Genomic DNA, 23,407 nt, shown 5'->3' on the forward strand with positions numbered 1-23,407 from the left:
AGTCTTGGAAAAAGTTCATATTTTATTTTAGAATAAAGAATATTTGTTGTATGAGTAAGCGCGAACAATCAAATATAATTAATTATAAACATAGAAGAAAAATCTTTTAAATCTCAGCACGAGAAGATTGCATACACGTTACTTCTTCCTTCACATACAAAAGCAGAATGAAGTAAGATATTAATTATAAAAATATCGTCCATCAATGTATCTCCACTTCCGCCACAAAGACCGTTAAAACTAAACGGTTCGTGCAAAACATCCATCTTAATCTAATACACAACTGATATGTTAATATTGATTTGTAAACCCCCCCCATCTCTCTCGCTCACGACAAACTAAACAACGTTTTAATTTCAACACACTTAAACTTACAAACGTTTGTTACACTAGGATCGCTACCAATATTATAAAAATTGTCCGTGAATGAACTTAAAACTCCGAGGAAGAAAAACAAAACGAGTGGAGTTTTTTTTTTCGAAATGAACGATGCGAAACATGTATACCTTCATTAAGACAAGCACCAGCACGCCAACAGTGATGAATGGGATACTTAGATGTGCCCATACACTGCTGATGGTCTGAAAAGCAGCAAGCCTGAAAGATCAAAGAATCCAGTTTAAATATAAGTTGAAACAAGTTTCTAACAGAAACATTAGATAAAATAACCCATGACTTAATACGAGACACGTCTAGCCTGAAGTTGTTGATTCTTACCTTGAATTTGTATATATTTTCATTTGGTTTTGATTATTTACGTCACATTTCAAAATACATTTCTTTTTGCAGTATATCAGACGTATACAGCAAACCTGATAAAGCTATTAAAAACAGAATTGTCGAATATTTTTTTATTCTTAAATCTTAAAAGGTCATTAAAGAACATATACTTTTCAGACATCAGAGGTCTGATTTCTGTAAGTCAGTTAACAAAAGCTTTGTAATTATTCTGTTGTAAGAGGCAACTGAAATTTCATACGACTCACATGTGCGATATATTACTTAACAAATATTATCTAGTGATAAAGTAATGAAAATTTATACGACACACATTTGATTAATTAGTAAATGGTTCTTGATTATTCTCTAGTGAGAGACTGCTGAAAATTCATGTGACTCCCAAGTGACACATATCTAAAGTTTTAATGCCATGGAAATTTTGTGACACTCCACATGATTTAAAATTTAAATATAAACTTTATATTTTGAGTATGATTGAAAACAGGTAGAGTTGGATTTTAAAAGTTTATATAGTGTGCTGAATAAAGGCTGGTCTGATTAATCACACATTATATTATTTAAATACATATTACTCATTTCAGATAAATAAGCTTACATTCCAGGAACCAGCACGAGGTCAGCCAGGTCACACACTAGAAGGACCAGAAGAAAGCCAGCCATTGAAACCGTCACTGTGTTCGCTCTTCGACTTCGGTACTGTTCTTCCAAATTTGCGGATTTAAACCTTAGTGTGAAGAAGTGTGCGTTTTCCCACACGTTCCTAAAGAGTAGAACAAGTGAGAAGCGAAATAATGACAACTTGAAGAATTAATGCAGAAAAAATAATTGTAATGCATTCTAAAACACTGATTAAAAGTCTTTAATTTCAAAATGAATACATTTGTTGTGATTCTGTGTTTGTTTTTGAATTTTGTGCAAAGCTACACGAGGGCTATCTGCGCTAGCCGTCCCTAATTTAGCATTGTAAGAATAGAGGGAAGGCAGCAGCTAGTCATCACCACCCACAGCCAACTCTTGAGCTACTTTTTTACCAGCGAATAGTGGGATTGATCGTATCATTATAACGCTCCCACGGCTGAAAAGATGAGCATGTTTAGTGCGACGGAAATTCGAACCTGCGACCCTCAGATTACGAGTCGAGTGCCTTAACCATCTGGTCATGCCAGGCTTTGTTATAGTTATTGTAACACTTTTTATGTCATTTTTTCCCCATAAGTAGACTGATTTTTCCAAATCAAATACAGAGGAGCTATTTAATGTGTGATTATTTATTCATTGTTTTACTTCTAATGGAAAATATCACATTTTATTTTCAAGCGTTAACTGTTCTAACTAAAAAATTTCTCTTACACGTTTTTCTTTCAAAAATCAACGAAAATATTTTACTTCATATTATATGTACCATTTTTCCCATAGTTACTTCATACCATATTAAAGGTTAACCATACTTCATAAGAATGATGTCGCATGATGCTTTTGGAACTACATATTTTATTAGCGATTGTGGTTATTTCACCCTGGTGGCCATGATTACGTACTATTGCTAACATCACAATATTCATTGTGACAAACTTCTGTGAAGTAAAACTTGCTTAAGATGCCCACCTTGACGAACTCGCTCCCGAAGTGGCTTTCTGCTTGAAAGACCACATGTAAACAGATTAAGTGGACCTATACGTACTCGCTCCCGAAGTGGCTTTCTGCTTGAAAGACCACATGTAAACAGATTAAGTGGACCTATACGTACTCGCTCCCGAAGTGGCTTTCTGCTTGAAAGACCACATGTAAACAGATTAAGTGGACCTATACGTACTCGCTCCCGAAGTGGCTTTCTGCTTGAAAGACCACATGTAAACAGATTAAGTGGATAAAGATATACTGGAGCTCTTTACGGAAAGGCCTGAAGAACATGTGGTCCGAAAAGAGTTTTCCTGATTCTAGTTTCATTGGTCATTTTTCTTATGCAAATAACCGTTGGTTTAGAAGTTTGAGAACTTCTGGATTGAAAACAGTAGTTGATTCAAAAGTTTGGGAATATCTGAATGAAAACAGTAGTTGATTTAAAAGTTTGGGAACATCTGGATGAAAACAGTAATTGATTTAGGTGTTTTGGAACTTATGGATTGGAAACAGTAGTTGATTTAGAAGTTTGGGAACATCTGGATGAAAACAGTAGTTGATTTAGGTGTTTTAGAACTTCTGGATTGAAAACAGTAGTTGATTTAGGTCTTTTAGAACTTCTGGATTGAAAACAGTAGTTGATTTGGATGTTTTGGAACATTTAGATGAAAACAGCAGTTGGTTTAGAAGTTTCGTAACTTTTGTCTTGTATCAATTTGTTTACTATCGTCTTAACAGAGTCAAAAGATGTTGCCAATTTTACGCAATAACTTTTAGATCGGCAGTTTTCTTTCGCAACCATAACCTTCACTTTAACTCTGAAGTTGTTCCGAATTAGCTTGGGTGTGACTTCTCTAATAGTTACTGACCTAAACACCTTGCTGTTACTGACCTAAACACTTTGCTGGGAAAGTCTTCCCACTTTGACTGACTTAGTCATTCTTTTTTTTTTTTTTTTATGAAGTATTGTCTTTAGGCCCTACATGTGTTAACAACTTTGCTGTGTGAATAGTTCTGCTCACAAAAGTTTTGAAATAAACTTCAAATTTACTTGTGTTGTCACGACCTAACGGCCAGGAATTTGCTGCATACAAGATATATAGGTACCATACCAGTTGCCCACAGTTAGCATCTGTGAATGGATGCTACATGATTAATTAACCCACTGTAGAAATTCTTTAATTTCAATCGTTTTATATATCAAGCTATAGATGTTGATGGAATTTTTATATGAAGCTTCCATCAAGGTCATCACTGCAACCTTAAACAGTATTTCCAAAGATGTGGTATCGTTGGCTCCACATCTCAGATAATAACTAAGGTAAGCTCACGTGAATAGCTAACCAGTTCCTTAACTTATAAACTGTACATGTAGATCAGCAAAACGTATGAAACACCTTCAGCCATTAAAGGGCAATGTCGTTATTGTTTGTTTTTGTTTTTGAATTTCGCGCAAAGCTACACGAGGGCTATCTACGCTAGCCGTCCCTAATTTATACAACGAAGAATAAAACCTTAAATGATTTGATTTAATAGTTTTTTTACAAATCATACAAAGCTTTTTTTTTTAAACTATATTAATGTGTAATGTGTAGTATCTTATGTAGAATCCAATTTTGGGTTTCGGTAGAAATTTATAAGTAATTTTTGTTACAGATTTGAAAAGCAGCAACAGATATCCTAACACGGTCCTCGAAACCAGAAACAAAAGTATAAAGTTCCAAGTTTGACTGTGTGGGTATTTGGGTATTGATGTTGTTAAATACCCAGGAGGGTCAGGTACATTTGACCTCTTCCTCCCTCCCGAACGATTATAGCGCCTGTCTTTAGGTGTTTTTTTTTGGTTTTTTTTAAAGCTTTGGGCTAGAGTAAAAGTATAACATCATACTCAGGTCCATTTCAGGGCTCAGTCCATGCATGGACGAACAAGAAGTTTTTTTTTTTCAATTAATTTTTTTTTGTATTTTCATATATATATATATTTTTTTGTATTTTTCTCCTTTTCTCGATTGAGAGAATGCTACTACTACTTGTAGTAACACAAACACTCACACAGAAAAGAAAGTAATAATAATTATTATTATTCAATACTTGAATAATAATTCAAAAAGAGAAGAAAAAATAATAATAAAAAAAATAATGATTAAAAAAAGAAAATAATAATTATAATAATAAAAAGAAACAAGGACTAAGTGTCTAGTGCATAGTGGCCAGCTTGTGTTACATTTCTTAAATATATGTTAAAAGGGGAGAGGTATTTAGTACCATTTACATCATGTACGTGATATCTGTCGAGATCACACATTAAGTCATTTTTATGCCAATTCTTATTGAAATATTTTAGAGAATTATGCAAGATTCTTTCAGCTATTGTATCTATGTTTGCATACTTGTGCATGAATGTGGTTGAGGTGCTACGTGGTACTTTGTATGCTGAAGTTAGTACAGAATTTTGTATACGTTGAAGTTTCTGTACATGTGTGGGTGCTGTGTTAATCCAGGCAGGTGATGCATATTCTATTGTTGGTCTAATGTACGTTTTGTAGATTTTAAGTATGTTGTCTGGTGATGTTCCTTGGATTTTACCTGAAAAAAGTATAAAGTAATAACGATGTGTTTGTTTTTGAATTTCGCGCCAAGCTACACGAGGGCTATCTGCGCTAGCCGTCCCTAATTTAACAGTGTAAGACTAGAGGGAAGGCAGCTAGTCATCACCACCCACCGCTAACTCTTGGGCTACTCTTTTACCAACGAATAGTGGGATTATCTGTAACATTATGGCGCCCCCACGACCAAAACCTATTTCCTAGGGGTCATTGTTGGCAATACACAAAACCTTTCTGATTTTTTAAAAAAACTTATGATATAAAAAAAGAAGACATTGGGATGAAGTGAACACGATTGGGTATGATTAGTTATTATTTATTGTCACTAATTAGGATTATAGATCTCTTTAGTAAATGAACTTTTGCCGAATGGATGTTAGAGACATGTGATTTATTTTCGAATTGCGCTTAGTAATTTTACTCAGATACTCGCAGTTAGCATCATTATCGACCCAACAAATTTCAGAAATATTTCAACATGAAGGAATCGTCACGTGGTCACGGAATGGGCTGTCTCAATGTGATAGAGCTGTGAGATAAAGCACTACTTCACGTACTTAGAAGTCTCAGAATCCATAGAGCTGCAAAGATAAGGTATTAAGATGACTGAATGAGGACAGCAAACCCAAAGTGGAACTAATTTCTAATTATACAGGTTTGAACCAAACACAAAATAGAACTAATTTCTAATTATACAGGTTTGAATCAAATACAAAATATAACTAATTTCTAATTATACAGGTTTGAATCAAATACAAAATATAACTAATTTCTAATTATACAGGTTTGAATCAAACACAAAATAGAACTAATTTCTAATAATACAGGTTTGAATCAAACACAAAATTGAACTAATTTCTGATTATATAGGTTTGAAACAGACACAAAATAGATTTAAGTTCTGATTATACAGGTTTGAATCAAATACAAAATATAACTAATTTCTAATTATACAGGTTTGAATCAAACACAAAATAGAACTAATTTCTAATAATACAGGTTTGAATCAAACACAAAATTGAACTAATTTCTGATTATATAGGTTTGAAACAGACACAAAATAGATTTAAGTTCTGATTATACAGGTATGAATCAAATCCAAAATATAACTAATTTCTGATTACACAGGCTTCTCGAGACGTTTTTTAGTTGTTACAGACTTTATGTTGTGGCCTTTAAAACGCATCTCATTGAATGTTTTTGTATTGACACAGGTCATCCATGGTATACTCAAGGGAGCTGGTTTGTGGACAAGCACTACTGGAATCTGAATGTGAAGTTAAGATTACTTGGCTTGGGGTACCATTATTCTTAATGGACCAGCCCAGATTTTGTTTAAGCTTAACATATCGTTACGTCATATCATGGAAACCATCTTCAAAGCGTCATCACAATGCTCAGACGTTAAGAGTGAAAATCAGGAAGAATATACAATAACATGTCGTCCACCGTATCTACTGAAGAGGCCTTTTTCCTTGTACCAAGTACCATCAGGTAGGCTTAACTGAACATGACCTTTATGATGGCTGGTCTATCAGAGACTGAAGCATTACCAACTTCAATAACAATATTGATCTCCGTGTGTTCTAGGACAGCTCTTGACGGCTATGAGACAGGGGGAAGAGATCCCAGACGTCATACACAAACGTCATTGTTGGTGACTTCGTTTATGTGAATGACAACGCCATCTCACTTCATGTTCTAGACCATGGAGTAATCACTTCAGAGAGAGACTATTAATTTAATGGAGCGGACCACTCGCTATTCATACCTAGACCTAGTCGAGTTTCACTGGAACACTCTAGAACATGGTGTTTCAGCCGTCGGTTTTAGCTCTGCAAGAGCTTGTAAATGTCATTATAGAAGAATGGAACTAGTTGACACAGGTCAATATCTGAAAGTTTATCAGAAGCATGTACAGACTAACCAGACAGTGGTCAATATTTTTACTGGACACACACAGTATTGATAAGATTTGTTTTTTCTGTTTGTTGTTTCCCGATAAGTCGAAAGTAAATTGTGTATAAAAAGAATTTTGTTTTGTGTGTGTGTGTGTGTGCTAGGAAAGGCTTAGTACAGTTTCTATTCAAAACGTTAAAGATATAAAACGTATACAACTAAAAATTGGTTACTAGTGCATAAGTACTTGCTTATATCAGAGTTGAAAACTGATCCCAGTAAAGTTTTTTTTTTTATCGTAAAAGACGTATGTCGATGGATATTTTCAATATGGTAATTACATCATTTGTTTTGAGTTGCTGTGAAAGAATGTCTGACGAAACACTATGAAAGTTAACCCTTTGCTAGGATTTGATTGATGCAACATAGTTGTTATTAAGAAAGACGTAAAGTAAAATTGTTTGAAAGTGAGTGACCTTTGGTCCGGCTTTAAGGAATTAGGTTATTACAATATTCTAAGTCACTAAATAGTATTTGACTGAAGGGGTATGTATATGTGTTTTCTTATAGCAAAGCCATATCGGGCTATCTGCTGAGCCCACCGAGAGGAATAGAACCCCCTGATTTTAGGATTGTAACTCTGTAAACTTACCGCTGTACTAGGGGGGGGGGCTGAATGGGTATAGCGGCTGCCTATCTAAATTTAGTAGGTGTGGATGGAAAGTATAAAATCTCTGTGGTTGTGAAACGTTATAATTAGATAACAAGAACAAGGTTATAAAGAAAAAGATGTGAGAGAGAACTGATAGAGGAAGAGAGGCGCAGGAAGAATGCAATAAGGTGCCGGGAGGAAACTAAAAAAAAAATACATTTCTAAAGCTATGTGTTGTTAATTATCAGTATAAAAAAAAGAAAGTTTTAACGTCACGTTGGCGAGGGTCCATTCCTGATACGATTATAAACAAAATTTATAGACATAAGAAGGGTTTGTTTGTTTGTTTGTTTGTTTTGAATGTTGCACAAAGCTACACGAAGGCTATTTGCACTAACCATCCACAATTTAGCAGTGAAAGACTAAAGGGAAGGCACCTTGTCATCACACTACCCACCGCCGACTCTTAGGTTACTCTTTTAACAATGAAGAGTGGGATTGAATGTTACATTATAACGCCCCGGCGGCTGAAATGGCGAGCATGTTAACTATAACTGAGATTCGAGCCCACGATCCACAAATTGCGAGTGGAGCGCCCAAACCATCCGGCCTTATCAGGCCTCATAAAAGAAGAAATCGAAATTGTAGTCAAGGCTTCACAATACAACCTCTGGAAATGAGAAATGTATAAAGACACGTCTGCATGTATATGAACCGTTATTCAAAGCTAATGAATTTTGACTGTTAACTGGATCAAAGAGAACTGGTATTTTCAAACGGTACCTTATGGACATCTGGAATAACAAGGCAGGTTTGCGAACTCATTAGACAGTATTCCTCACGGGCCACAATAGATCCTAGAAAGCATGATTCGTACCTCGTACTTTTACAAAAGTAAGTTTTGCATGGAGACTGATGCATTCTTTAACACAGTCAAGCTCGGTCCTCAGTTTTATGGTTACAATCTGAATGATCCAGTGTGTAAAAATAGTTAGGAACCACTGTCCTTAATTGTTAATTACTGACCAGAAGAAAGACACCCCACTAGAAGCACCCGCCACCACAACAGCTTTATCCAAGTTTAGTTTTTCAGTCGAAACACATGGCTGACTCTTATTTTTTATTACGCTTTCATAGCTGATAATGAGGAGCGTTTCATCATCACATCTTGAACTCCAGACATTACGGTACGTAGCCCGACTTGCTAACCACAGGGAGCTTTGCACTATTACAAATTAATTCGATTTTTAAGTGACAGTTTAAATTTAGTTTTGTCTTTAATTTTTTTTTCAATGAAGAGAAAAATAAATATTTGAGCAGATAGTTTCAAGATTATGTCGAATCCAGTTAAACTGAGCTACTATCAGCACAAGTGGAACTACTTGCAAGTTCTATTTTATATTCCTGTTCCAATTATAACTATTTGTATCGATATAATAACAATTTATGTTAAATAAAAAAACAAAAAGAGGATCCAGTTCAATGGTTAATTATAATTAATTACATAATCAGTCATTTATGGTGAAAAACCGGTGCCGATAACATGAACACGTGACTACTTTGCTCAGCCATGTAATTATTTTTTACTTCCCAGTTTCTCTCTTTATATGAACAGTCAGTACTACATAAAAGTGAATGTTTTAGCTTTATTTTCATCAAATTAGTACTTTGTATATATAGGTACGTATATATATACACGTCTGGTCTTCCTATGAAAAAAAGGGAACCAATTTAAAGTTTCATTTCTTTTCTTTTGGTGACACAAGTAGAAGACACCCATCACGTGATTGGCGGAAATGACATCTTTAAGGCGTGTCGTCTACAATCCACGCCTCAATTTACGTTTGGTAACTTTTTCAAGAAGGCGAGGAAGCAGACAGAAAACACGCAGTTTAAGAAAACTTATTATGTTTTATCTGGTATATTGAAATGCCTTTTCTAAAGAAATAAAATATAACACTAAACTGTTTTAATACAGTTTGAGTCGACTGAAAAGTTATTTACTATTTTATTACATTTGTAGTGAGGCAACTGTCAAAGTCTAACATTGACAAAGAGATGTGGCATAGGGTTTGTTTTGAATTTTGCGTAAAAGGGGCAAGAGGGCTATTTGTGCTAGTCGTCCCTAATTTAGCAGTGTAAGCCTAGAGGAAAGGCAGCTAGTCATCACCACCCACCACCAAATCGTGGGCTACTCTTTTACCAACGAATGGTGGGACTAACTGTCACATTACATCGCCCCCACGGCTGAATAGGCGAGCATGTTTGGTTCGACAAGGATTCGAATCCGCGACCCTCAGATTACGAGTCGAGCGCCTTAACCACCTGGCCATCCGGGCCGGAATCCTTCTTTATGGTAGAACAAAACACGACCGTATTTTTAAAGGCATTAATATTTCACAATTATAAAAAGGACGGTTGTGAAATTACAATCTGGTTTCACATGTATTTACGAATATGAATATTCATAGGTATCCTGGTAAAAAGACAAGCTATGGAACGCCACATCGAAAATTATGAACATCGTAATAACTTTGTCGGTTAACATTTTATCGTTTGAGATTCTCATTGGCAGAAAGAGACACAAATATATTTTTCTGACGTTTTAGTATCTCTTACGTCTAAAGAAATGGGTGTGAAATAATTAATTCGTTCTGGCTGGTTATTAAACACGGATTTCTACCCTTGTCAAAACCTTCACCCCAAAAACGTGCGTCCTAAATCACTAAATCCGCAATAACGTCACTGGCTCTTGCGACATCTTAATAAAATTTGTACTGGTGTGAAACTGAAATTAGGACTTTGTTACCTAAAAAATATATAACTGACCAAGATTTCACATCAAGTCATACAAGGTTTATTACTGGTGTTTTAATAAGATATTTAACGTATATCTACATTAAGGTTCAAGGAAGACTGGGTTTTTATAAGGCTGAATAAATCATATGGACTTCAAAGATATGACAAATATTTCAATGTTTGGAAGATTAAAAGTATGTGGAAGAAATAACAATGTGTATAATATGCATTACATCTTAATCAAGAAACTGTTTTTGATGTATATACACATTACGATAACGCAAAGTGAATTTATATACACCGTCGTGGATTCGAATTTCCATCACACCAAAATGTGCTCGCCCTTTCAGCCGCGGAGGCGTTATAAGTGACGCTCAATCCCACTATTCGTTGGTAAAAAGAGTAGCCCAAGAGTTGGCGGTGGTTGGTGATGACTAGCTGCCTTCCCTGTAGTCTTACACTGTTAAATTAGGGACGGCTAGCGCAGATAGCCCTCGTGTAGCTTTCCGCGAAATTCAAAACAAACAAACAAACAGACTTATATACACTGATTAATTATCGGTCACTTCATTTCTAAACCGCTTCTTGAGAGTTGCCACAGCACTAATGGACTACCGAACAGGCTCGCCCTCAGGTTGCTGTCAGAATCAGCCACCGTAATGTAAGAATTCTTGGGTCATACAGAATAACCGAGGAACCAATCCCAGAGCTGGACTGGATTCGTTTATACGTTCATGTTGATGTAAAGTACAATATTTGTTGTCACAATGAAATATTTACAAAGTTAATTTGTTTAAATTATATATGTGTGTATATATATATATATACACACACACACACACAGATGACTGATGTGTGTATACACGCTATAGTGTACCACGCTGTAAAAATAACACAAATCTAATGATATATTGTTATTAAACAATAATATGTCAGAAATATTCCACTCTTCAGAATTCAGGACCAAACGTTTTGCTGAAGAAGAAATTATTTTAAAAAGAAAACGTTTCACAGATGTTTTCAGCTCATTCGTATCTCATACTGTTTACAAAGAGGCTAAGACTACTAAACTACGCTGATGGAGGTGGCGATTTTTCCTGACAGTATATATTTTCTCAAATATGGTCATATTAAAGTGAGATTCAAGAGTCTTGAGTAAATCTTTTGTGTCAGCAAATTTCACGTGAGAATGGATAAAACATTGTCATAACTAAGAGATATTACAGGAGTTTTAACACGTAACAACAGATCAAACACTGATATAAATATAACAGGAATTTAATTATGTGACAATGGATCTAATATTGATATAAATGAAAGATATATAACAGTTAAATCACGTGATGATTGATATGATATCAGTATAACGTTCTATATAGCTGACTAGTGTTTTTTTATTAATTATTTTTAGGTGTTTTGTATTTAAAATTAGGCTTCGTTGCTGGATGGGTACTACTACACGAATATTTTAAGACTTCTTTTAACGTGTTTTCTAAGTAATGACGTGTTTTTCTTTAAAGCTATTTTCATAATACAACTGGCTAGAATGTGTAAAAAAATACTGGGGATTACTATTATGAAGGTTTCTTTGTATCTTAGTTCATAATATGTATTCAGGATTTCGCTAAATCTTTCAAGCTGGCCAATTCTTGTAGGACATTAGTGGGTTTACGGCCGAAAATATCGTAAATAGCGAAGAAATTCGGCGAACAACACATGCAATCTACGACTACAGAGGGTCTCCCAGTGGCTTACATCGCTAGAAACTTGGTTTCGATACTCGTGGTGGGCAAAACACAGATAATGTTGTGCAGCTTTGGGCTTTATTTCATACAAAACAGTGTATATGTGTTATGTAGCATACTCATCGGTTTGAAATGTAATGCAGTTCTTATCACTTTGTTCCACAAAGTTTGATTGATTAATTCACGAGTTATTTATTTTTGTTCAGATATAATTAGTAATTATATGAAATGTTTTAAGCTAAATATTTACATTAGTTTAATTACAAATATAGATTTTCACAGCTAACCGCAATTCGTGTTATATATTTTTTTATTTTATATTCTTTACAAAGGAACTCGCTAATTAGTATAAATATACAAGCCAACTTCAACCAACCTGTCACTTTCTCTGCTAAGTAGCTCCCTCTGGAGGCGTTCTTTGTACTCATCATCTGTGGTAACATCAAACCCGACCTCGGGTGGTTTATATGTTTCTTCCTTCACGGGTAATAAAGGAAAACACGAATCATTAAGAAATAAAAACAAAACAAAGAATAAGAAGGAACTGGGACGACAAGCAGGTTTTTGTGACATATCCACACACAACCTTACGCCGTACGTCAATACTTATTTCTCTATGTATTACGACAATTATTTTCTCATTTTAGAACTACATACACGTGCGAGACAGTATGCCAAGTGACACTCAATACTGGCGATAGTGCTAATAACCAAATCGACCCAAGTGTTCTAGTATCAACAGCGAGATCGAATGTGTTATTCGTGGCAAGCTGGAAAAAATCAATTACGAAAGACATCTTTGCCAAGAATAAAGTGAGGTTCAAATTTTCTCGCGTGACGGTAAAGTTGGTGCAAACCGCGTGAGAGTAACCGTTTGTTAGAATATTTCAAAATCGTTACCATGGATACACTTTTTCAGCTTAATGGACCCTATTGTAAGATATTCAAAAGTAACGGTCGCTTGACATTTCGATTTATTTTGGTTTTTGTTGAACATTTTTACTGGAATCCCTCGACAAAAAGAAAACAACAAATCTTCAGATGGAATCATATTATTCACCACATAATTATTTACGATATAAATCGTAACACAAAATGATAATTTAGATAATTATGCATAAGCTGTTTGAGGTCGTTCTTCATCCATTGATGTTTGGCAAAAATTTTCTAACCAGTCCAGTAAAATATTTTGTTTTGAATTTCGCACAAAGCTACACGAGGGCCATCTACGCTAGCCGTCCCTAATTTAACAGTGTAAGACTAGAGGGAAAGCAGCTAGTTATCTCTAAGGGTGACATATACGAACTTAATATTTGAAAAAAAAAAAAATTAAGTGTTAGTTAAAATAGTTTATTTTGATTTTGACTTCTGGTTTCGTTCCCTTTTTTAAAAAATTATGTGAATTGCAAAATTAGAAACTGTCCATTGACAACAATGATTCGAATGTTCACTCAATGGAACGTTGCGTGTTCATAGGTCCCTAGTTTGTTGGTGGTAAATTCATATTTTCTCTCAATACAATTTCTATTTAGTTTGACCAATGTAATTTCCTCAGTAATTGAAACACGTTCTTAATATTCAAGACTTTCAGACTCATAATTTATATTGGTATTCACTTTAAAAGTGCGTCCCGAGATAAAGGTGGTCTCCAGTTTAGTTTGTTTTGAATTTCGCGCAAAGCTAAACAAGAGCTTTCTACGCTAGCCGTCCCTAATTTAGCAGTGTAAGACTAGAGAGAGGCAACTAGTCATCACCACCCACCGCCAACTCTTGGACTACTCTTTTACCAAAGAATAGTGGGATTGACCGTTACAATATAACGACTCCACGGCTTAAAGGGCCTTAACCACCTGCCCATGCTGAGCCCACCATAAAAGAGAGAAATTGTTTAAAAACTAATTCGTATAATTTCGTCAATCAACGCTCGTAAAGTGCAATTGGATGGACATATTGTATAATCACAGGTTAAAACTAATTGCAAACTCACACTAATTATGCAAGAAATTGTAATAGTATAGAAATATTATTATTTAATTTTACGGAGTTTAAAACTCACCATTCACTGTACTCACAGTATCAAACTTGCATAATCTATAATAGGTTGTTGTTGTTTTTGAGTTTCGCGGGCTATCTGCGCTAGCCGTCCCTAATTTAGCAGTGTAAGACAAGATGGAAGGCAGCTAGTCATCACCACCCACCGCCAACCCTTAGGCTACTCTTTTACTAACGAATAGTGGGATTGATCGTCACATTATAACGCCCCACGGCTAAAAGGGCGAGGATGTTTGGTGCGATCGGGATTCGAACCCGCGACCCTCGGATTATGAGTCGAAAGCCTCAACCGAAAAATAGAAATATTAATGTTACTGAAGAAAACGAGAGAAATATTTCTAAACTAGGACACTGAATAGAAAACTCTATTTACCTCTTTTGTTGTCGTGTGGGTCCCATTCTTGTTCGTGACATCATCTAGGGTTCCGGCAGGGTACTGTGACAGAAAAAGTTAAATGTAAGATAATGTGCGCCGTTAGCCTTCTGTGATTTTCAGAAAACAGACTAAAGCACTTTCAGGGTCTCGTTTACCTTCACTGATAAATCATGCAAAAACGTGACAAAGCTGGGATGTTCTTTCGCGAGGTTCACATATTTTCTGTCTCTCTTTTCTTAATTCAACTACTTACATATGCAATATGGGAACACGTTAGTGAATGAAGTGCTTTTAATACAAGGTATAAAGAAAGGTGAAAAAAAAATAATTAAAAACAAACAATTAAAAAGTGAAAGTTTGTTGTTTTTTAAGTGACGAAAAAGTGAAAAAAATTGAAACTTTGATACATTAACAAGAGAAAAAAATAAAAAGCTGATAACCAGAATAAAGTATGTTGAAAATCGGAGAGAAACTTGCAAGTGTGAAAAAACAAAAACGAAACACGTTTATTTTCCAACTTATCTCACCAAGTTTCGGTTTTTCTTGTTGCCTTGCTTAGTCTTTTGTTACAGATGGGCGTGGAGTTATATACGAATAGCGTGACACTTTACATACGCACTAATGTAACTCCTGACCCCGTATTTACTTAGGACATGAAGTATATGCCAGCCTAATTTTCGAAGAACTTGCAAAACCTGGCGTAACATGGCTCTTAGTTTTGTTTTTTGAATTTTGAACAAAGCTACACGAAGGGCTATCTGCGCGAGCCGTCCCTAATTTAGCAGTATAAGACTAGAGGGAAGGCAGCTAGTCATCATCACTCACCGCCAACTCTCGGGCTACACCTTTATCAACGAATAGTGGGATTGACAGTCACATTATAACGCTCCCACAACTGAAAGGGCGAGCATGTTTGGTGCGACGGAGATTCGAACCCGCGACCCTCAGATTACCAGTCGAACGCCTTGACCCACCTGGCCATGCTGGGCCTAAACATGTATTATATAACATATACATAACTACGCAGTGGACTTACTTTATTGTTATATAATACATTTGCCATGCCTGAGAGTGACTAAACATTATATTAGAATAAAATACGCACCAAGAGATTAGACATTAATAAGTGAATACAGATATTAGAATGTACAAACTTACGAGCAAATTAATTATTTTTAATACTTTTGAGTGACTGGTTAAAGAAAAAAAAATGTTAAAATGTAAACGTGACGCTATTTACGCTTTCAACTTTCCAGCTTTCAATTCATTTCTGCAGTATATGCTTAATGAGAGTCCACAATTTCGGTTGCCATGGTAGTGGTACGATACGAAACAGTCCATGGAATTTCTAAAAAGTAGATACTGATATGTCAATGAAGTCGTTAGTGATGAATTAACTTACGAAAGGCATTTCTCAGTGTTAACTTACACGAAATGTTCAAACAAATCGCTACATCGTAACAAAAATACCTTATGGTTATGCATCAACGTGATCAAATATTTAACGGTTTATATGAAAATAGCATCGATGACCTCAAATTATAAGGTTCTAGCGATTCGCTCGTGAAGCTGTGACGTCAAGTCAACTTGATCTCCGTGTTGTTGCTGAATGTTGCGCAAAGCCATTCGAGGGTTATCCTGTTTGTTTGAAGTTAAGCACAGAGCGACATAATGCTCTGCCCATCACAGGTATCGAAACCCGGATTTTTGCATACTGAGTCTGAAGACGTACCGTTGTGTCACTGGGTGGTGGCTATCCTGCTAGCCATCTCTAAATTAGAAGAGAAACGCTGGAGCGAAAGCAGTTAATCAATACCACCCATCGCCAACTCTTGGGTTAAGTTACTCTTTACCCATCGGGAGATGTGAAGAAAAACAAACCAAGATGAAAACTGAAGCTTTGGAAACAGGTTTACCAACCATTGGCTAGTCTGACCTAAGTTTCTTAATCATCGTAAATTGAAAAAGAAAGCAAACTTCTTGTATTTATCGACACTTTGCTGGTGGTTACAACGTACAGCAAAACTTGGTATCTGTGTAAATGTACGTATTAGGGTTAACACGAGCATTTCATCTTACTGTGTTGTTCACGTTTATAAGCATTGAAAACATTATTCTCGAGATTCGGGAGTGCAAACGTCGTTCGGATGTCACGTGACTCTTTACGAGCGAATTGAAAATTCAGTTCGTCAAAGTTTGAATCACGTCGGTTGAGCGCGTGATTGTTTTCTTTCAATTTATCGTCAAATTAATCAAACATCATCGATTACGTGCAAACAGCTAACGATCCTACGTAGAACGTGCACGTTATAAAGAGGGGTTCTCCAGAACAGAAAAAATTCTGCTTGGGGATAATGGACCATCTGGGGTTTAACGATAGCATTGTAGTCTGTCTAACACACAGAAAGGCCCTCCTCACACGCCTTTGCTATTGATTGGTCTAGACTTTCTTGTTCAGCAGAACAAACCGTCATTCCATGCAATATTGTCGAGATCTGTTGAGTTAAATAATGGACTGTGTAAAAGGGTACAAGATAATAATGTATTTAAGCATCCCGAGGAATGTACCATTCTTTTATAAGCTTCTGTATTTAAAGGATAATAATAGAATATGTTAATATATATTTATATATGCAACTTTAAATTGCAATTGTAGACATTTGATATTTACAAATTACTAGCTTGCAGGCCTAGCATGGCCTAGTAGTTAGGGCACTGGACTTGTAACCTGAGGGTCACGGGTTCGAATCACTGTCATACCAAACACAGTCTCCCTTTTAGCCGTGGGGCGTTATAAGGTTACGATCAGTTCCACTATTCGTTGATGAAAGAGTAGCCCAAGAGTTGGCGGTGGGTGGTGACGACTAGCTGCCTTCCCTCAAGTCTTACACTGCTAAATTAGGGACGACTAGCGCAAATAGCCCTCAAGTAGCTTTGCGCGAAAAACAAACCAAACCAAACTTGCTTGTAAAGTGCATCATCCAGTATGTTATAAATATTTCTGTCATATTTGAACAAATCTCGTATTTGGTAATATGCTTATGGATAAGAAAACAAAAAAAGACAAATATATCACGTGCTGAGTTGTTCTATGTTTAAAACTGTAAAATATATCAAAAGAAATAAAACAAAATTTATTTTTGCAAACACATAAGAAGATAAGAATATGTAGCAAAGCCTAGTAGGTGACAAAGTTCCTTAAAAAGAAATAGTTTTATATATTGTTGTTTTCTTACGTTTTCGATGTGTGATGAAATATTACTTAAGGTGATAAAGGCATTTTCTATTGATTTGTTTTGAATTGGGAGCAAAGCTACAGGAGAGCTGTTTGCGTTAGTCGTCCCTAATGTAGTAAAAGACTAAGTGGAAGGCAGCTAGTCATCACTAGATACCACCAATTCTTGGGCTATTTTTTAAGTAACGAATAGTGTGATTGATCACGAATTTATAACGCCCCCATAACTGAAACGGCAAACATGTTTGGTGTGACGGGAATTTGAAATGGCGACCGTCAGAGTGCGGGTCAAACGCCCTAACCACCTGGCCATGCAATGCCGACAAATACACACATCAAAATACAGCGTGCCAACAGAGATGGTAATACACACATCATCATACAGTGCCAACAGAGATGGTAATACACACATCATCATACAGTGCCAACAGAGATGGTAATACACACATCATCATACAGTGCCACCAGAGATGGTAATACACACATCATAATACAGTGCCAACAGAGATGGTAATACACATCATATCTACAGCGCCAACAGAGATGGTAATACACACATCATAATACAGTGCCAACAGAGATGGTAATACACACATCATAATACAGTGCCAACAGAGATGGTGATACACACATCATAATACAGTGCCAACAGAGATGGTAATACACACATCATAATACAGTGCCAACAGAGATGATGATACACACATCATAATACAGTGCCAACAGAGATGGTAATACACACATCATAATACAGTGCCAACAGAAATGGTGACAATACACACATCATAATAACAGCCACAACAGAGATGATAATACACACATGCATAATATACAGTGCCAAACAGAGATGGTAATACACATATCATCATACAGTGCCACCAGAGATGGTAATACACACATCATCATGGAAAGTGCCACCAGAGATGGTAATACACACATCATAATACAGTGCCAACAGAGATGGTAATACGCACATCATAATACAGTGCCAACAAGAGATGGTAATACACACATCATCATACAGTGACAACAGAGATGGTAATACACATCATAATACAGTGCCAACAGAGATGGTAATACACACATCATCATACAGTGCCAACAGAGATGGTAATACACACATCATCATACAGTGCCAACAGAGATGGTAATACACACATCATCATACAGTGCCAACAGAGATGGTAATACACACATCATAATACAGTGCCAACAGAGATGGTAATACACACATCATCATCACAGTGACAACAGAGATGGTAATACACACATCATAATACAGTGCCAACAGAGATGGTAATACACACATCATAATACAGTGCCAACAGAGATGGTAATACACACATCATCATACAGTGCCAACAGAGATGGTAATACACATATCATCATAACAGGTGCCAAACAGAGATGGTAATACACACATCATAATACAGTGCCAACAGAGATGGTAATACACACATCATCATATCAGTGCCAACAGAGATGGTAATACACACATCATAATACAGTGCCAACAGAAATGGTGATACACACATCATAATACAGTGCCAACAGAGATGGTAATAATACACATCATAATACAGTGCCAACAGAAATGGTGATACACACATCATAATACAGTGCCAACAGAGATGGTAATACACATCATCATAATACAGTGCCAACAGAAATGGTGATACACATCATCATACAGTTCCAACAGAGATGGTAATACACATATCATAATACAGTGCCAACAGAGATGGTAATACCACACATCATAATGACTGTGCCAACAGAGATGGTGAATACACACATCATAATACAGTGCCAACAGAGATGTTGTAATACATACATCATAATACATGTGCCAACAAGAGATGGTAATACACACAGTATCATGAACAACAGAGATGGTGATGCACACATCATTATACAGTGCCAACAGAGATGGTTATTGTATAAACATATGTTTTAGACATCATGCCTGTTATTCAAATATACATTATTGTGTTAGAGATTTGCAAACTATACCAAAACAATTCAGAAGCTAAAATCTAGGTTAAAATTGGTATATTGATAAACAGCGACAGAATACTCAAGGGTTTTAAAACAAACTTTATACAATATCTAACTTTTCTTACGGGTTTTAAAACTCCCACAATCGAATATGTCTTGATTCTGCCAGTTGTCCTTCTTCTCTGAATGCACCATCTCCACGGATATTCCGAATTCATCATTTAAAAAGCTGAGAGTTCTCTCAGGGAAATGTGAACTCGTCTACAGAAACACGGAAATATTTTTATTACACATACGTAATACAGTTGGCTTCAAAAACCACACAAATTCTACCTGTTAAGCGGCAGAAAACACACTATTGATGTGAAACTGGGATAGAAGACATCAAATCTAATTACTGAATGTAGGGGTTTTAGTATTTAATTAGTACAGTTACGGTTTCTGGTATCTAACTCGGACGATGGAGAGTTTCAGCCACCACCTGTTCCAATAACTACTTGCTGTAATTATTAACTATTGTTTTATTGTCAACCTAAAAATAATTCGTAAAGATAAGTTGAAAGAAAACAACTGAATATTGTGTCGAAAACGTTTATAAACAGTTTTCTCAAAACTACAAAAGAAACTAATTATAACTCATTTTTCACTGAATAAAATAAATAATGTTTATGTTTTGTGGTAACTGAATCTGATGCCTTTACAATGTTCTCCCAAAGGGGCAGGTTGCAGTGTACTAGAGACTGAATCGTGTGTGACAACGTAAGAATAATTCACCCAAGTTGGAGTAACGAATGGTTTTCAGGAAGGTAATTACAATAAAGGGTTTGTATTAAATAACAGCATTGCTTAAACATTTTATTTAATCAGCTTTAGGTTTTGTTTAATAATATAATGGTAATTATGCCACTAAATTCCTTAAGAGATTTCAAACGGTTTCTGTAACAGGCTGGTTTTTAGCCTACTATTAAAATAAGTGACCTTTTCTCAGCCCACCGAGGGGTGAACCCTGATTTTTAGCGTTATAAATCGGATACATACCGCTGGACTAGCAGGTGGCTTAGGTTTTTTTGTTTGTTTGTTTGTTTGTTTGTTATTTAGAGACAAAACCACATCTCGTTATGTGCTCTGTCCACCGAGGAGGAATCTAACCACGAATCTTCTTTGAAATTTCCGCTGTCCCCACGGAGGACATCAACTTTAGAATCACTTTTGCAGACAATTTATCTTGGTATGTACGTGTTGTGAAGATCAAAAATACAACCTCTACCCTGCTCCCTGCCTTGAAACCTAGTATCTTTTTTATTGAACATAGTGTACATTCCAATATAAGCATTAGAATTTATTTTTTTCATATGCAATATATTTTATGGCATCTTTCAGAAAAGGATTAAAATCTCACAGTTGATGTAAGTTATACGTTATATACTATCAGTCTTTAGTTTCATGTTCTACCTTTAAAAAGTTTTTGGATTAGAAATGCAATGGTCATTAGAGTTGATATCAATGGTCATTAAGAGTTGATATCAATGGTCATTAAGTGTTGATATCAATGGTCATTAAGTGTGTTAATATCAATTAAATGAAGTTGATATTAATGGTCAGAGTTGATATCAGCCAATTAAGGCAAGTGTTGATACAATGGTGTTAAGTGTTGATATCTCAACACTCCAAATGTGTGTATCAGAACCTAGCTACGTACCGGGAAACCCTCCACTTTTCCATCTTATTGGCCAGTTCTACATCTCGACTGTAAACGTCAAAAAAACTGCCACTATCGTTGACCGAGAACTCCAGCAAAACGCCACCTGTGTGTATACTACTCTGTGTCCACTGTTGACTTTGTTTTCTTGCTAGGACTGATCTACCACGGATTACAAAAAGCACTTAGAAAACAGTAAGAAGAGTTTGATAATTGGTCAAGAACAAAAAATGATTTGTATTTTTTGTAAAGAACCATCTTTTCGTATGAAATCAACCTATACCAGAAAAAACTACACAAAAACAGTGGTGTCACGTCACGTTGATGTCTCGAGTAGGAGAATCACAAAGTCACAATTCGATTAGAATAGCTCGATTACTGTTTTCCATTATAACTTTAATAAAGGGAATGAAAGGGAAAATGAAAACCTTATAAGTGTATTAGTAAGTAGTATAATAAGTTTAAGGTAAAATGTGAGTGGTATGGATGTTACCTAACATGGAGTAAAGTGCATAACTCTTCGATATAAAATATCAGTTCAACTTTTAAGCCTAATCATTTCTGAATGTATGTTGTGTTATATTACTAATGTGTTTCTGAATTAACTATGTTGTGTTATATTACCAATGTGTTTCTGGTGTGTTGTGTTATATTACCAATATGTTTCTGGATTAAGCTTATGTTGTGTTATATTACCAATGTGTTTCTGAGTAAGCTATGTCATGTTATATTATCAATATGTTTCACAGATAGCTATGTTGTGTAATATTACCAATGTGTTTTTGAATTAAGCTATGTGTTGTGTTATATTACAATGTACTTTTATTCAAGGTGACTCTAAATCAAAGAAATCAACAAATAATTTTTCCGGATAATTGTCTACTTATATTTTGGTTTTGTTCGATTTGTTTTGAATTTCGCGCAAAGCTACGAGAGCCATCTGCGCTAGTCGTCCCTAATTTAGCAATGTAAGACTAGAGAAAGCAGCTAGTCATCACCGCCCACCGCCACCTCTGAGAGACTAATCTTTTAAGAATTAATGGGATTAATTGTCACATTATAACGTCCCCACGGCAGAAAGGACAACATGTTTGGTGTGAAGGAGATTCGAACGCGACCATAAGATTACAGTCTAGTGCTTCAACCATCTGGCTTTGTAAGTGAAGATGATATCTTGAAATGTATTTGACAATAAGTGTGGAATTCTTCATTCATTTAGTTCCTCTGCAAAATATATATTAAAAAAAGAGTCTTAAATATCCATTTTAGTTCCTTTGCAAAATATTAACAATAAGCATCTTAGATATTCAATCACTAATTCCTTTGCAAAATATTAAAAAATTCTTAGATATTCAATCACTTAGTTCCTTTTGCAAAATATTAAAAATAAGGGTTTTAGATATTTAATCATTTAGTTCCTTTGCAAAATATTAAATTTTTAAATTAAGTCGAAATAAGTCAAACAAAAGAGAAAAGAAAAAAAAAACCTGCGACCAATGATAGAATCACGAACCAGTGATAAATGACCTTTAAATGAATAAAAATACAAGGTCAATCTGAATTAAATTAACTACGCTGTATAATTAAAAGGGATCCCAGTGTGTGCAGGGTCCCCAGGCTGGTAATGCGCGATAACTATAACATGAAAGTTGTTATGATTAAAAAAAATCCATTTTAGCAGGTGTTTCTTTATTAGAGTAAGGCCACATTGTGCTATCTGCTGGGTCCATCACGATGAACTGAACCCCTCATTTTAGGGTTACATATCTACATGTTTACCGCTGTTCTGAGAAATTAACTACAGGGTCTTCTCATGATGCATGAAAACTGTTTAGTGATCATTCATCTGATGTTTTCCATTATTTACCTGAAGGTTAAAGAAATTGTTTCGTAGGAAGTAGTTCGGCAGCCCATCTCTGAAGCAGCTACAAACAGTTACTACGTTCAACTGACCGTCCGGTTTTCACGTTTCATAATTTATCCAA

At 35.6% G+C, this 23,407-nt stretch overlaps 1 protein-coding gene across 1 annotated transcript in view; it reads right to left on the reverse strand.

Moving 5' to 3' along the window:
- The window catches only part of LOC143245812 (adenylate cyclase type 3-like), a 131,119-nt gene that overhangs the window by 40,708 nt on the left and 67,004 nt on the right, over positions 1-23,407 (reverse strand). The window contains exons 13-18 of the mRNA XM_076492065.1: positions 21,423-21,606; positions 19,849-19,918; positions 14,488-14,550; positions 12,439-12,539; positions 1,337-1,501; positions 507-597 (exon numbers count right to left, since the gene is read on the reverse strand). Coding sequence (XP_076348180.1) covers positions 507-597; positions 1,337-1,501; positions 12,439-12,539; positions 14,488-14,550; positions 19,849-19,918; positions 21,423-21,606 — 674 coding nt within the window. The remainder of the gene's footprint in view (positions 1-506; positions 598-1,336; positions 1,502-12,438; positions 12,540-14,487; positions 14,551-19,848; positions 19,919-21,422; positions 21,607-23,407) is intronic.

This window comes from Tachypleus tridentatus, chromosome 3 (assembly GCF_004210375.1).
Source record: "Tachypleus tridentatus isolate NWPU-2018 chromosome 3, ASM421037v1, whole genome shotgun sequence".
Classification (NCBI taxonomy): domain Eukaryota; kingdom Metazoa; phylum Arthropoda; class Merostomata; order Xiphosura; family Limulidae; genus Tachypleus; species Tachypleus tridentatus.